General features: G+C 34.3%; 1 protein-coding gene and 1 long non-coding RNA gene across 4 annotated transcripts in view; one reads left to right on the top strand and one right to left on the bottom strand.

The window, feature by feature from the left end:
• The window catches only part of SLC36A4 (solute carrier family 36 member 4), a 57,102-nt gene that overhangs the window by 37,226 nt on the left and 3,065 nt on the right, over window positions 1-16,811 (bottom strand). For 2 of the 3 annotated variants that reach the window (XM_077113289.1, XM_077113290.1), the window contains exons 2-5: window positions 4,646-4,769; window positions 3,415-3,505; window positions 1,985-2,073; window positions 825-920 (exon numbers count right to left, since the gene is read on the bottom strand). In XM_077113289.1, coding sequence (XP_076969404.1) covers window positions 825-920; window positions 1,985-2,073; window positions 3,415-3,505; window positions 4,646-4,769 — 400 coding nt within the window. Of the gene's footprint in view, window positions 1-824; window positions 921-1,984; window positions 2,074-3,414; window positions 3,506-4,645; window positions 4,770-16,811 lie in introns of those variants that run through there. The other variant, XM_077113291.1, reaches the window with a different exon arrangement.
• LOC143644369 (uncharacterized) lies at window positions 11,613-14,995 on the top strand. The gene is made up of 3 exons (XR_013156652.1): window positions 11,613-11,813; window positions 12,382-12,440; window positions 14,948-14,995. It is a non-coding gene; the product is annotated as an uncharacterized LOC143644369 (long non-coding RNA).

Here is a 16,811-nt window from a genome sequence, read left to right as displayed (position 1 = left end):
AAAAGACAATGCTATCTCAAGATTGGGCAGGGATAGGAGAAAAATGGAAATCTAGGTTTTAGGGCATTGGGCTCTGCTTCCTTCCTTCTCATGCTCAGCATATCAGGAACTCTGAGCAGCTCATAAACAAATCTAACTCCCTGAAAACACCCAGAAAAGCCATAGTTAACCATCAACTATTCCACTCACATTGCCTTTTTCTTTTAATTCCCACACCACATATTATTTGTACCACAGTTAGCACTTTGTGATTGCCTATGCTTCATTTGACTTTCATTAGCTAGCCATCTTTGACAATTACATTTTCATGTCCACTTTCATGTCTTCTAATAATATACACCTTCACGTTTAACAATGATAGTTTTTTAAACAGTAAGATAATAATAAAGTAAGGTTATGCTAACATACAGCCATACCCCAGATGTCTTATGAGCATGTAGCTGAATACCACATCTTTATTTGAAATAATGAAATAACAGGATTTTTCTTTTCTTTATTTAAAAAAAAGTATTGAAAACAACTATGTAATAGGGTGGCCACATCCCTTATAAATATCATTTTATTTAATATGCTATAGTAATATCCTGTGTAGTGGGTACTATAAACTCATTTCATAGTGAGAAAATCTAAGCAAATGGTAAATAATTTGACCAAGGTCATAAAACTGGTAAATGGTAGGGCTGAGATATGAATCTAGGCTGTCTAAGTCAAAAGGTTACTTACATTTATTTCCCCAACTCTAGCATACTTCAATTTACATATCACCAGATTAAAACACTTGTAATTTAATATAGTCTCAAAATATTAACATAGCAAGAACTTACCGTCCCCATGCTGCTTGCTTCTGAAGGCAACTCCAAGGACTTACTTCCATAGCAAAACTCACAGTGTCACTATAACCTAATGTTGATTTTTTAAACCTGCAATTTAATGACATATATATCAAAGAAAAATTTTAAGACTGTCCATAAAACCATCCCTTGAAAGGGACATCAAATAAATGGGAATTAATGAATACAAGCCTATGCACTGACAGAGTAATTTTCAAAATTTCAAGATCTGCATAAATTCTCTCCTAAGACATTTTCATGAAATTTGAAAGTTTTATATCTGTTCTTTTTACAAGTACATTCATTTCTAAACTACTATTAAAGTTGACATATTTTAGAATTCATAAAGTCTAATACTTCTGCTTCACTGATTTAAATGTTTCACTTACCTAAACAGCAACTAAACGGTTCACAACCAAAATATTCATTTCTTAGAACAACATTATTTAATAATATATCTGAACAGGGCTTTACAATATCCACTCACAAAACTTTCCCACTTAATTCTCAAAATAGCCCAATGAGGTAAGTATTATTTCCCCCATTCTCTCTCTCTGCTTTTTTTTCCTAAGTACTTACTGTTATTTCAAGAGCATAAATGACTTGCCCAAAGCTTTAAGGACATTTTTTAAGAGTGTCAAGACTAGAATATTAGTCTACTCAAACAGGCAATAGTTATCCCTTCCTACCCGCCCCCCACAAAAAAGGTGGCCCATTGTCCAGTACAACCATGATATAAAAATAAAGATACAAGAATATTAATGACTACCTACCAACCCACACACTAAGAGGACCAAAGGCACTATGCACAGGGTATTCTAAAACTGAATTACTGACAGACTGAAGACCATTATGCTACAGATAAAAGTTGTATTGCTGCTTCCATTTCTCCAATTTTACCTGATTTTCTCATTTATACTAAATAAAAGAAAATGTTCTATCTCACTAATAAATATATATTTGAAAAGAAATAAACAAATTATGACCAGATTTAGATCATAATGAAATACTGGCCTTTTCCACATTCATCATCTTAGACTTATCTCTATAACAGATTATAGGAAAACCAACTTCTAAGGGCAAAAAAAAAAAAATGCTTTATAATAAATAGTTTTAAAATTTAAAAAAAATAGACTTAACGAATCCATATTTACCTCTGACATAGAAAGTGACTGCAACGTACCAATATGTGCATACAGTGAACAGAAATAATTCCTATAAACACAAGGCTGATGGGTCCAAGCTGCGAGGAAGAAAATTTATAAAATTTAAATATTTAAGTTTTTAAAAACTGAGTTGTTTTACAAGCAATGAGACAACAGACTACTCATTTGCAATGATTAATATTTCTTGGACAAAATGTTTAAATATTTGCATAGGGGAGAATTAAGTTCGAACATAGAAATAATTTCAAGTAGTATTTAAGACAACTATGTAGGATTCCATCTAAGTAACTATAGGCTGACCAAACCTATAGAATACAGAGTACAAATATGCAAGAAAGTAAAATGGAATACATTATCTTTAACATCAGATGGCAAGTCTGTAAATATCAGTGTTCCGCCATATGATTGTATGCAACTATAATCATTATTCTAATTAAACTATAAAAAGCACTATATTAAACTGAGATTGTGGGCAATTCACATCTTCTATAAGTTTTTTTGTTGAGGACTCAACTATTTGCAAAGCACTGTGTTTGGAAGTAAACATAAGAGGTAACCAAGGCATTTGTAGTTGCTGGTCTCATTAAGTTTCAATAAATACTAACATTTTACATTAGAAAAGAATTACTTGAAAAAGTAGTATGCAATAATTTCAAGTATTTATTTACTCAAATTAAAGCCATGAATGGATTATCAAAACATATCCCAAATATTGCCAATTTATTTTTAAAAATGATAAACTTTTAAATTCTTTTAAATGAGGGTAGACAAAACAGTCAAATGCAGAGAAAACTGATAGTTAAAATTGTTTCTGGAAAGAAAGACAATTAAGAAAAAGTCAGACATAATTTTATTATTTCATATTATTTCATATGTTTTCCCCTATCATCGTTAAAGTCCTCAGTAATTACAATTGGCTCTAACAATGCTTTAAATATTTGTCTTTAAAAGATATCATTACTCCTTTTCTAGATATTATTCTTTGAATCTGAAAACTATGTATTTTATTCTGAGTCTAAAAAACTGTAACATTTCAGAATATACATATTATGCTCTTTAAATGTATTTTTTTATATGTTACATTGCTTAAGTCTAGAAAATCTAAATGACTAGTAAACTACAACCATACCTGGAAAATTCAGTATTTCAAACACTTTCAAAATGTTTTTTTGGCATTTATTAAAATACGTATTAAATTACATAGAAATTAAGGAAATAGTTCTCACTTTTTGTTAGACATTCTTTTAGTTCACATAATTTTCTCAATACAATTGCTAAATTGTCATTTAATTGTCACCTGACCAACTTATATCTGATCAAATATCTAAAGCTAGTCGAGATGTTAGCTTGTGGTAATTTTTGCTGTAAATTAGACTGATTACTGTATCTTAACCAGAGATTGCAAAAATAAATCTTACCACTATTCCTGCATTTTTAATTGCCAATGGAAGTCCTAAAAGGCCAGTTCCAATATTTCCTTTAAGAAGGTGCATAAGAGTTTGTACAAATCTGAAAAGGAAATTTACGTTTTAAACTTTATAGAACAAAAACTATTAAAATCACGTGACCATTGCTTAATATTAGAAGGGAATTAGAAATTCATCTAGGTAAGCAAAAAGTAACATTCTGATTCAACCTCTGCAGCAGAAATCATATTTGTCTCAAGTCCTACCTTTGCCACTTGATGGTGGAATACAGAAGGTTATTGTGGGAGATAAATGAGATATTTAAGTTAAAATATTTTAAATATAGTAAAGTAATAAAGAGAAGGTATTTCCTCATAATATACTTGATTGCTAGGATTATGGGTATAATAGCTTCAGTTCAGCATAGGGCTGAAGATTATGTATGGTTAGTAATAAGACAGCAGTTTACTGACATTGTCTATGTAATCAAATTACTAAACATATTGGATTTATGATTATCAACATAAGAGGAAATTAATTAAAATTTAAAAACAAGCAACTTACAAAACTCTTATGAATCATCAAATAAGAAAAATACTTATGAATACCATGAACTATCTAAAAAATCTGACCTAAGAAAGGTTTTCAGGAGGCATTTGAACTAAGTCCCTTGACGAAGAAGAAATAAGTTAAAACTGGTAGAATAACACAAAATTCAAACACACAAAACAAAAATATTTGCCTAAAAGTTTTTGTAGTTTATACTATTTTCGGATCAATTACAATTTTAATGCTACTTTGCTTAACATTAATTTACTATTGGAACAAAAATGTACTCAAATCTATTGATGACAAAAATTTTTAAAAGGTTAAAAAAAGTTCCACTGTCTTCCTACTTCCATGACTTTGCTTCATACCTTTCACTAAGCAACAAGTAGTGTTTACCACCTTCCACTGTCTAACCTCTATTTCAGAAGCTACTTCTCTTAATATTCCTATTCTCTTAATCAGATTGTCCTTCGTTTAAAAGTCACAGCATTTGGTTTATTTCGTCACTGTAGTAATTGCTGTAAACTGCTCTATAATGTAGACATTTTATGCATTCGTTCTTTCTTGATGGTAGAAACTAGGTTTTATTTATCTCTGTGTCTTCTGTAGTAGCCAGAAAACGGCCTGGCTATAGAAGACGTTTTTGTAAATGCAAAATCAAAAGAAAAGGAGACTTAGAAACTGTAACACTTACGAAATGCCCTCTTGATTATCAAGTTGGTAATGCTTCTGAACAGGCAGGAGCTCTTGCTCATGTTCTTCATCTGATGTACCATCAAAATTCTGCTCATATATCAAGGGTCTCATTACATCCATATCTTTAAAATAGAAAATCAAGTACTTTACTACAGTTTTAAACAACTGGGATAAAGCTGGTATAAATGAATTCAGAAATACTAAGAAATACCACTTACATGTTTGTACAGAATGACATACTAAATGACAGATTGCTGATTCACTCCAAAAGGTTTTGATTCAGAAGATCTAGGGTGGGCATGAGACTATAAATTCCTAACAAGTTCTCATGTGATGCTGATGCTTCTGGTCAGGGGACTACCCTTTGAGAACTACAGAGCTAGGAGATTCCTCAGGAAGGGCTCATGGCCACGGAGCCTTCAGAGACTTTTACTGTTCTTACAGCCTTGACACTTGAAGGACAGCTCTGCTAGATATAAAATCTTCGGCTTACTTTCCTATCTATCTTTAAGTTTCTTTAAAATGCTTCTCAACTCTTGTCTTGTGTTGTATGTTGCTCATGAGAAGTCTGATATCGGAATAATGTTCTTAGCCATTAAATAATGTTCCTTTTGCTGAAGGCCCTGAGGGTTTCTTCTTTGCCTTTAATGTCTAATAGTTTTCCTACGCCATGTCTTGAGGTTGACCACTCTGAGTCCATTTTCCCAGGAGCACTATAGTACTTTTAGAAATGTAGATTTAGATTCTCTTATGTTTGGAAAGTTTTTTTGGATTATAGCTTTAAATAATTGTTTGGTTCAAATGTTTTGTTTTTCTTCTTTAGAGGCTATTACATGTATGTTAGAACTTCCTTCCCTATCTTCCATTTCAAAAACCTTCTCTTCTTGATTCTTTCAATGTTTTTCTTCATCTCATTGTAATTCTTCTTGTCTTTTTTCAAAGACTCATTCATTACATTTTCACTTCAGTGGATTCTTCCTTGGACATCTTGTAATTTTGTTTCTGAGATGATTTACACAATCAACTCTTTTTTGTATTCCTTCCCTTTTTTTGGCGGGGGTGGGTGGGTAGGGAGGGTGATGCATGGTCTACGAATCAAACCCAGGTTGCCCACATGAAAGGCGGGCAGTCTACCACTGAACCACCCATGCACACTTTCTTTCCTTTTTTTTTTTTTTTAACCATTTCTCTCCTTGGTATGTATATTTTCTGATCTTAGGTGTCTTTTAAAACTCTTCAAATGCTTTTTTTTTCTTTTTTTTAAATTTAATCCTACAGCTTTCTCCTACTTCATGACTGGTTTTCTGGTGGGGAGGAATGTTCAACCATTAAGGTTGTTTAAGTCTAATTTCCTGCTTTCTTCTTATAGGAGCTTTGTACAGAATTGGTCTGATATTTCCCTATTTCCAGGCATTTTATGGTCAGGGATCCTAGTTCAAGAGTGTTCTCCTTTCTCAATTTACTTAATGGATGATGTCATAGTTGTTGAGGATAAGGGAAAGTAACTGGCATGTTTAGTGGGTCCCTTTTGTTTCTGGAGATCCTCAATTTTCTTCCTCTTACTTCCTCATTTCCCTTCACTGCCAAGCCTCTGCAGGGCATCTACCTTGCTCTAATTATCTGCTTCTTCTTCAAAAGCAATGTTTTGCAAAGGATGCCTTCTCTAGTCCTGTTCACTCTGAAGAGCCTTCACTGAACTCTGAGCAGTAAATTACTGAGTCTCAGACCTGACATATGTTTAAGACTACTAAAACTTACTTTCTGTTTCTGAAGGTGATTTTCCACTGTGCTTCATCCATGTCACCTACCCCTCTCCTCTTTATCATGAGATTCTAAAGAATTTCCTACCCCACTCTCCACACTTGCAGAAGCCACAGGAACTATGTCTGGAATTTGATGATTTGATGTTTATTTTTCTACTATACAATTGTTACTAAGTCTCTTAGTAATAATGGAATTAATTACATGGGAAGTAGAGTAATGTTATGGGTGGTTTTATTTGTGCTCCTTAATGAATTTACACTACATTTGGGAAGGATGTGAGAAGAGATTAAGACTTATATAGCTATATTGCCCCAGTTCCAATCGGAACTCAGTGCATCAGTTTTTCATAAAAGGTGATATTGGACAAATATTGCATGGTCTCACTAATATGAGCTAACTACAATGAACAAACTCTGAGACTTAAATTCAAGAGCACAGATTATCACAGGATAGAAAGAGGGCAGAGATTGGGCAATCGATGCTTAAGGAGTACAGAATGTTCAATAAGGTTGATTGTAAAGGTTTGGAAATAGCATAATACAGTGTGATGGCAGCACAATGCTGTAAGTGTAATTCACAAAGTGGAGCGTGAGTATGGTTGAAAGAGGAAGGCTAGAGTCATGTTGTCACCAGAAAGAAAGCTAGAGGATAAAAACTGGAACTGTATAAATTAGTGAAACCCAGAGTGGGCAATGATGGGGGTCAATTGTATAAATATAAGGGAGTTCTTACATGAACTAGAACAAATGTATGTCACTACTGCAAGGAGTTAATAACAGGGTGCTATATGGGAAAATATACTTAATGTAAACTAAGATCTATAGTTAACAGTAGCATTGTAATACTCTTTCATTAATTGTAACAAAGGCACTATACCAAAGTTAAATGTCAATAACTGGGGGATATAAAAGGTACAGGATATTTTTCTTTGGAACAAATGAGAATGTTCTCATATTGACTGTACTGGTGAATGCATAATTACGTGATTACACCAAGAGCCATTGATTGTACACTTAGGATGGACTGTATGGTGTGTGAATAAAACTGTTCAAAAAAATTTTTAAAGACAGATATGAAAAAAAATAAAGTGATGCTTAAGATGTTGAATGATACTTGAAAATAGTCTATTCTTAAATCATTTAAATATTCTTCCTCAAATAATAAAATTAATACATAGAAAGTAAAATTTGAGATCCACTTAATAGACATAAATTCCAAATTACTGGAGCCTAAATGAATGAAGATTTTCTGTAATTCAAATTCCCTAACTTCAATCTTTTTTTCTAACCCTTTAGTCATCAGAACATTTTCCAAAGATTTTTTAGTAGCATTTCCTTGTTTCTTTTCGTACATTATCCATTATCAAAAGTGGCATATTCCAGACATATGTACAGTGAAAATTAAGCGTTTGCTTAGTATTAGGACAACTGGGATATCTATTGTCTTGCATTTATTTTAAAGATCGATTTATATTTTAAGTTATGGGCTTTCATGTTTACAGACACTATATTCTTTTCTGTTATATTCTCTATTATAAAAAATAATCTTAAAAAACCACCCTGAGTTGCATCAGCTTCAGTTTCAAATTAAAACATGTTAATATTTTCATTCCTAAATATATTCCATTGCCTTTGCCTACTCGAGCTCCCCCCTCCCCGCCCCCAGACAGTGTTTGTTTCCCAGCTGCTAAAACAAATACCATACAATAGGTTGGCTTAACAAGAGAAATTTATTGGGAATGGTTTCAGAGGCTAGAAGGCTGGCTTCCTTCCAAGATGGTATCTTCTGATTGGCTGACAATCTCTGGGGTTCCTTGGCCTTTTCATCATATGGCAATGTACTTTCCAGTTCCACTGCCTTCCAGCTTCTGGTTGCTCCTCATGGCTTCTCTTTCTGTTTGCAATTTCCTTCACTTATAAAGACTTCAGCCATATTGGACTAAGGCCCACCCTCATTCAGTTTGGACACACTTTAACTACTAACATTTTCAAACATTCTATTGACAAGTGGGTTCACAGTCACAGGGCCAGGGGTTGGGACTTAAACATGCCGTGTGTGTGTGTGTGTGTGTGTGTGTGTGTGTGTGTGTGTGTGCGCGCGCGCGTGCGTGTTATCAGTTATTTGAACTTTCAAATATCTTTCTGCCCAGGACCGTACTGTGCATACTGTGCAATATTAAGTATACTATCTGTTCTCAATAAAGATAGCTATCACTACCAACATTTCAAAAACTGTACAATGTATTATTTGAAAGACACTACTCAGGAGATTATATATACTAGCAATGGGAACATCAGGAAAAACGGCAAGTTTTCTCATAACTTTAAAAAGTATGAAATCTAAATGATAAATTTACCTTTAAAGGCATCATAGGACAATTTATTTTAAATATATTTTTCAGTAAAAATGAAAATCTGAAATTGTTAAAATGATCTATAAATACTGGTTCTGTAATTCACAGGATCAAGTTTTTACAACAGAATTACAGTGTGCATTCAAATTCCCATGCAAAAATTAGTTGCGCTAAATCACTCAACAAATTTACAATGTTTATCAATTGTCACATTTAATTTTACTCAAAACTATATATCCTCCTCTGGTTACAGCTGTCCTTAGTTCCTGAATTCATTATTTCTCATTATTATGTGGTCACATTTAGGGGACACTAAAATAAGGTTTTGAAAAACAGCATTTCATGTATATTTCTTTGCCTTGAATGTTGTGTGTCTCATCCCTCATATTTACAGGTTTTAAAAAAATTTTAATTATTCCAGGAAGCACCTCTAATTAATCTTCTCAAATGAGGTTAAGAGTGAATTTTTAAAAGTTGAAACTATTTGAGAGAAAAATACTTCTTAAGTGCCTCAGGAATTTAAAAAGTACAAATTTATATAATATTTTGATTCTACCATTAAAGTAGAACTATGCAATGTAATAGACACACTATTAGCTAACTTCCATGTGCTTAAATTAAAAAACAAAAACCCTGTACTTGAAAAAAAAATCGCTACTTACGACTTCCCACCAGTTTTAGGCTAAAGTAGGAGGTATACTAAGAAATGCCTATTTGTTAAACCAAAGAATCTAAGAATAGGTGAAAGTATCAGGTTTTAGACTTGAATGTAATAAGATTTTAGTTTGAATGATACAAAATAGTTCTTGTATCTAACAGGTAAGTTAAAAAGACACTCAACTATAGGGCGGCCCACAGTGGCTCAGCAAGCAGAGTTCTTGCCTGCCCTGCCAGAGACCTGGGTTCAATTCCTGGTGCTTGCTCATGCAAAAAAGAAGACATGCACTAAAAAGATACAAATATCTGGAGAAGTGACATACTCTCAAGCTCAAGAAGTTGCTTCTTTACATGATAATTGCTCAATCAGAAGATCCAATGAAGCCTAGATCTCTGTGAGTGAGATTTATTAGTAAAGAGAGTCAATCAGTCATTTATAACTTAAAATTTTAGGTAATACTAAATAGAAAATGCTAAAGTGAATTGCATTTTTGTTCCAAAGTTAGGTTTGCAGTGTAGGAAAATGTATACTGATTACATCACATTGTTTTCTTACATTTAAATCTTTAAGTTTTTAGGAGAGTTATTAGTATTGGTATTGCTCACAAGACTGAGGGGGGCATTTCAGGCTTGAGACTATCCAATGACGTAAAAAACTCTAGGCTGTTTTAATATGGCTGAAACAGAAGGTACACATTTATGACAGAAGATTACGCTGGAAAGCTTTAAAGGATTTTGTGAACTGTGCTAAGGAATTGAGACTGAATCGTAGTGTGTGAAAAACCAGAGAGGATTTAAAGTTTAATGAGTGATCTTCATTTGGGCAGTATGACCCTGGCAGAAGTGCAGAGGATCAATTAGAAGAGTGGAAGACACTAAGTCCAGAGCCAGAGAGCCCAATTAAAAGGTAGTCAAGGCAAGAGATGGGGAGGGCTTGAGTTAAGTCAAATGGGCTGAAGAGAAAAGAGTGCTTATTTAGGGGAGAGAAACAAGACTTGCTAACCAACAAGATGTGGATGATAAGGGAGTCAAGGATGCCCCCCAGGTTACTGGCAGGGAGAAAACTGAATGGATGGTAATGTCTTTAAGAAGGGGAAATAAGGAGGCAGTGTAGTGTAGTTAAGACAGAACTTAAGTACAGTGCTGAATTCAAACACTGCCTGGGATTCTCTATGCTGAAGCTCCGTTTACTTGTTTTAATATGCCAGAACTGGGCCAGGGTGCTCAGTCTGAGGGTGCTCTCTGCTGCTGCTCACACCACCCACAGAATGGCACTAATGTTCTATTGCTCCTGGTACCCTTTGGCATCTTCTTTCTCTCCACCTGCACCTGCCATCTGAGGTCGAGCCCCATCTAATTCCAGACCTGGGTCATCTGTATTCAGTACTCGACTATCACTATCAGAAAAAATGTAGAAGACTTCACTGGATCTAAAGAATGAAGTGACCTAGGATTCACTACGTCTGACATAACCACTGATCTCGAGAATATATTTGATTGGAATGTCAAGCAATTATTTCTTTATTTATCAGCAAAATATTCAACAAAAACTAATGCTCTGACCCAAGTCGTCCTCTGGGATAAGATTGCTCTGAGAGGTGATAATCCAAAGCTGCTGCTGAAAGATATGAAAACAAAGTATTGTTTCTTTGATGATGGAAATGGTCTCAAAGGAAACAGGAATGTCACCTTATTCTATCTTGGAATGCTGTACCAAATGCTGGAATTCTACCTCTTGTGACAAGATCAGGACATGTATCTGTCCATTTCCAGATACAAACGAAATAAAGAAGAGCTTTTAAATTATCCTGAATTTGAAGCAACATATTTTTATACTTTATGAATTGTATTTTCTCTATCTCTTTCCTTGCATTTTCTTTTATTTTTATTGTTATTTTATTATGCTTTTAAGTATAAGAATTAACATCAAAAGGTATATTTGAAAGGAAAGATTAATGGGCTATTTAAACTTAAATTTATAAACAAAACAAAAAAGAAAGGCCACCGAAGTGAAGTATTGTAGAATAAGACAACTTCATAATAATAAGGATTTGTAAAAATATATATATTTGATGTATTCCCTGTACTTCCATTATTCTTTATAGAATATAAAGTGAGCGGGAAGGGTAGTTCAAACTTTCACGCGCCTGTAGAGACATAAGAACTCAGTATTTTATGACTTCCATTCAGACTGGATGTAATTTAGAAGCAGACATTCTCTTCTGCCTCTTCTGGGGTATATCTGACTACTGGAAAAATTAAGGTTGTTTACACAACAGCCAAAAGTGACAGAATCTTGTTCCATTAATTTTAGGATTGCCCACAATGCTTTTGGCTTAATGATGGCTTAGCAACTTTCTTCACTTACAGACTAAATACCTCCTTATATGCTGTAAGTAATTTTAACTCATTTTTAAATCTCTTAAGTCTATCAATTGTTTGTCTTTCAGTTCTTTCTCTTAAAATGGTCTCTGTATAATATCTTTACATACTTTATCACTGCCATTGAAAGTTGAAAATGTTCACATGGTTTATTCTGAGTCAAGTTTGTTCTAGTGAGCATGGCTACTGCCATGGAGTGGTAATTATTTAAAACTTTTTGTAGGCTCACATTTAAGTAATTATTAGGGTAATAATAATAACTAATATTTGTGTTCTGCATTTCCATTTACAAAGAACTCTCATGTATTTTATTGTGTGTGATCCTCAATAATCTAATGAGGCAAATACTGCAAGTGTTATTACCATTTGCAGATGAAGTAACTGAAACTCAGAAGTTTAGTGAATTCCTCAAAGTCAAATAGCTAGCTAGGAATAGAGTTAAAACTTGAACTCAGACCTTTTGACTCTTCAAGCTTATTTTCTCTCCTGTACTTCAAATGACAGTCTAATCAGGTTTCAATTATAATTTTTATTATTTTTTTGTTACCCTGGACACCCTTTTCTACCACTTCTTGAAGAGATTTCTCATCCTGTATGGAAGTGACTAATTGTCAAGCTGCCAACAACTGACATAGAGGTAATACCTCATTTTATTCTCTGCATAAGTCCATTTTATTTACGTTGAAAATGTAAGAAAATCTACATGTATCTAAAAAAAATTTAGAGATTAAATAAATTATAATACATGATTGAATGTATGATCCTGGCTAGCATAGTTTTTTTCTGCAGTGGGCAAATAAGTATCCTCAAAGGTAAAACTGCAAATCAGTCCATCTTAAATGCAAGACCAAACAATAGTTACACAATCAGCAGTAACCAAAAAAGGGCGGCTATGTCACAACAGTTTAATAGCTAACATTTTGTTATATTTACCTTATATTAAATACATCAGCATTTAGTTACATTAATTTAAAAAACAATTGTATGTAGTTGTACAGTTCATGTAAAGGTTGTGTGTATGACCTTTTCAAGCACTAGAAAGGTCAGTGGTATGTTATCATGAATATTAGTCTGGGTTTGCCCCCAACTTTTTCATTAAACCTTTCAGGGTCTCAGTTTCTTTATCCTTAAAATGACATAGCGGGTGGGCCATGGTGGCTCGGCAAGCAGAGCTCTCACCTGCCATGCCGGAGAACTGGGTTTGATCCCCATGTTAAAAAAAAAAAAAATGACATAGCTGAATTAGATAACTTAAGTGGTCATCATGCAGTTCTATAAAATTTGTCGTTTCTACTCAGCAAAGAGACTGAACAAGATAGCACCTTATTTATGTAAAGACAGGAAGATGATTGAAAGACTAACCTATAATTTATACTGATCTGACTTTCAGTTAGATATTACATCAAGAAAGTTTAGCCTTATTTAGTCAATGCAAATATTAGACACAGAAACAACACCTGAGGATATCAAAGCTTAAAAATTGGTTATGATCTCAGTAAGAAAGGCATGCACAATGAGCCTGCACTCTCAATCAGTCCTACAGAACAGCTTAATAGTTCATTATACCTCTATGCTGAGTGGATTTGTTAGTTTGGTAGATATGAGTGTTTAAATTTACTTTAGCTACAATTTATCTTGTTTATTTATAAAAAAGACTTTTTTGGAGTCTGGAGAAGAAGAGTAGAGAAGCCTAGCTAGCACATGGAGAAATCATTTTTGTATGTTTGTTTTTACTTAACGGAGAGAAACTGCTCAAGATAAGAACGCTCCAACAGGGGAATAAGAATCTCTCTCAGGAACTCATTTTAGGTGTGACCAGCTTTATTAGTTTACCATAAGTATACACTTTTAAAAACTAACTTGGGTTTAGTTTGATAATCTTATACTCTATCTTAATGCCAATGTCTTAAAGAAATCTCACAAGTCTCCACAAGGAAACAAGGCTTCAGATTTGCAAATATCTAAGTATGAGAAGAATTGTCTGAACTTATTACAGATGATTCTGGAAAAAGAAAATAAAGATTTCAGGATGATAATCTAAAGTAGTTGCACTTCAAAATGAATGAATTTTAAAATGTATTCCAATAACCCTTTTTTCCTAGTAGTTTAACCTAGATAAGCAGCTACATCAGTGTTTTTTAACCCCCTATTGATTAAATTAGGTTTCTTTATGCTTAAGGAAAAAAACAGACAACTTCAGAAATTTCCTTAGAAAATGACAGGAAAATGAGTTGTTCAGGTTTTGCTTTCCCTTCATTACAGAATAGGCTGAGTATGGCCAGCTATTAGTAGCACTGAGATGGACTTAAAAGGTTATAATGAACATTTTTCACTACCATCTTCTGTCAAAGTTAGAGATCTGAAGTTTTAGAACTCTGGTATATAGTTTAACAGAGGTATTATTTTATTTGACATTTTTGAATGTCAAAATTTTTTCTGACATTGACATGAATGAGTTTATGGCCGGGGCGGGGAACCATAAGCTGTGAGCTTTGGTAGTAAACGAACATTCATCTATTTCAAAAGCTTGTCTTACTTTTAGTAGAGCGTCTATATGTACATTATATGTGAATGCCAGTGGTTTAAAGAGATCTGTTTCAAAAACCTGTTGTGTTTCTAATGCAATTTGGGAAATTGTTTACTTTACAAATTATAGATTCCTAAAGAAAATTTCATGAAAATGTGTTTGATGTTCTTAATCACAATAAATACTCAGCATTTTTTCTAAAAAAAAAAAAAAAAAGAGCCATAACCATAAATTTAAATTTAAAGGTCTGAGTTGAATCCCAGTTCAACCACTTAACAGTTCTGTGAATCTGAATGAGCTAGTCTCTTGTCCTTGGTTCAGCCACAGAAATTATTTTTCTTTCCTTAATGGCCTTCACATATGCTGCTCCCTCCCAACTCACATTATGCTCTCCCATTCTCTCTTCTTTCCTCTCAACTTCACCTAACTACTGTATTTCTTATTCATGTTTCAATGAATAAGACACCACTTCTTCCTAGCACCTTCCCCAATCCCTACTCTGAGTTAGGTGTCTCTCCTAGGTATTCCCACAGCATCCTACAATACCCCTACAACAGCATTCACCACGTTGTACTGTAATGGCTATTTCACTTGTCTTTATTCTCTATTGGTTACAGGGATAACGTCTGACTGGTCACAAGTGTATTCTCAGTTTTTGAAACAGGATAGATGTTCAATGAATGAATAAATGCCTGGAAGAAAAGCAGCATGTTAAGGAGGAAATAGGAGTTCACTCACAAAGTACACATACATATTAATGGAGCCCCAAAACAGGTGAGGCACTACTGAATGCTGGGGATACAGCAACTACTGAAACAAAATTTCTGCTCTCACAGAGCTCACATTTGAGTGGGAAAGGGAGGCAATAAGATAAGTGCTAAAGAGGAAAACAGGGGTCAGGAGGGAGAGCCTGTAGTTTTTGATAAGGTAGCCAGAGTAGGCCTTACAGAGAATATGACATTTTAATGAAGGCCCAAACAAGGAGCAAGAGTGAGCAATATGGATATCTGGGGCCAGAGCAATCCAAGGTAGTGGAACAACAAATGCAAAGGCTCTGAGGATGGAGAGAAACTGGTGTGTCTGAGGAACAGTAAGAGAGCAGAGTATGCAGAGAGGAGTGAGCAAAGGGGAGAGCAGGCGGAGATGAGATCAAAGCAGTAACAGAGGATAGACAGGATACAGCTTTTCAGGCCATTCTCAATGACATGGAAAGCCACAAGATAGAATGTCCAACAGAAATATGTGAGCCACATTAACATTTTCTAGTAACCACGTTCAAAAAAGGAAGAAGAAACCGGTGAAATTAATCTTAATATATTTCATTTAACCCAACAGATCCAAAATATCATCATTTCAACATGAAAGCAACATTTTAAAATGAATAACCAGATATATACATTCTATTTTTCCATACAAACTTCTGAAATTCAATGTATGTTACACTCAGCATATCTCCACTTGGATGAACCACATTTCAAGCCTCAGTGCCACACATGGCTAATGGGTACCATGGTGACAACACAGCACTAGAGGGCTCTGAGCAGAGGAATGACAGGATCTGATTGAGAAACCACATTTCTCTGGGCCGATTTTCTCATGTGTAAAATGGGAATAACAATTTCTACCTCAAAGAGATTTTGTGATGATGAAAAAAAATAAAGTATATGAAGCACACAGCCCACTTTCCAGCACATAACAAGCGATAAATACTAATTATCTTCCCCTTCCTACATATTAATATGTTAGAAAGCAATTATGCTGTACAGAATTTGAAAATGCCAATCTTTGACAAGAAATTGGAATTTATTTAATAAAATATTTTCTGAATATTGATGAGCTACAAACTGATATAGTACTGAGCATGCCAAAATGGGCAAAATACATTATGTTAGCCTGAGAAGATAGAGACTAGGGAAGGAGTCACATATTTAAAAGCTCAATATTTTAAAAACTTTAATAGTGAACAATCAATGAAGTAAATTCTGAACACTCACCCAAAGTAATTAAAAATTACATATTCGGGGTGTGGTAGTTAGGTTCAGGTGTCAACTTGGCCAGATGAATGTGCCTAGTTGCTGTGGACATTAGCCAATGGTACGTGAACCTCATCTGTTGCTCATTACATCTGCAGCTGGCTAGGAGGCGTGCCTGCTGCAATGAATGATGTTTGATTTAATTGGTTGGTGCTTAAATAAGAGAGCTCAACATAGCACAGCCAAAAGCAGCTCAGCATACCTTACCTCAGTACTCACAGCTCAGCCCAGGCCTTTCGAGATTCAGAAAGGAATTACCCTGGGGAAAGTTTTGGAACCCAGAGGCCTGGAGAGGTCAGCAGATCACCCTGTGCCTTTCCGCAAAAGAAAGGACCTCAGTTGAAAGTTAGCTGCCTTTCCTCTGAAAAACGAAATCCCCCTTTATTAAAAGCCAGTCCATCTCTGGTGTATTGCATTCTGGCAGGAAGCAAACTAGAACAAGGGGTGT

Source organism: Tamandua tetradactyla, chromosome 8, assembly GCF_023851605.1.
Source record: "Tamandua tetradactyla isolate mTamTet1 chromosome 8, mTamTet1.pri, whole genome shotgun sequence".
In the NCBI taxonomy this organism is placed as follows: Eukaryota; Metazoa; Chordata; class Mammalia; order Pilosa; family Myrmecophagidae; genus Tamandua; species Tamandua tetradactyla.
The sequence above is the reverse complement of the archived record's forward strand: the minus strand, read 5'-3'. Positions and strand labels throughout refer to the sequence as shown.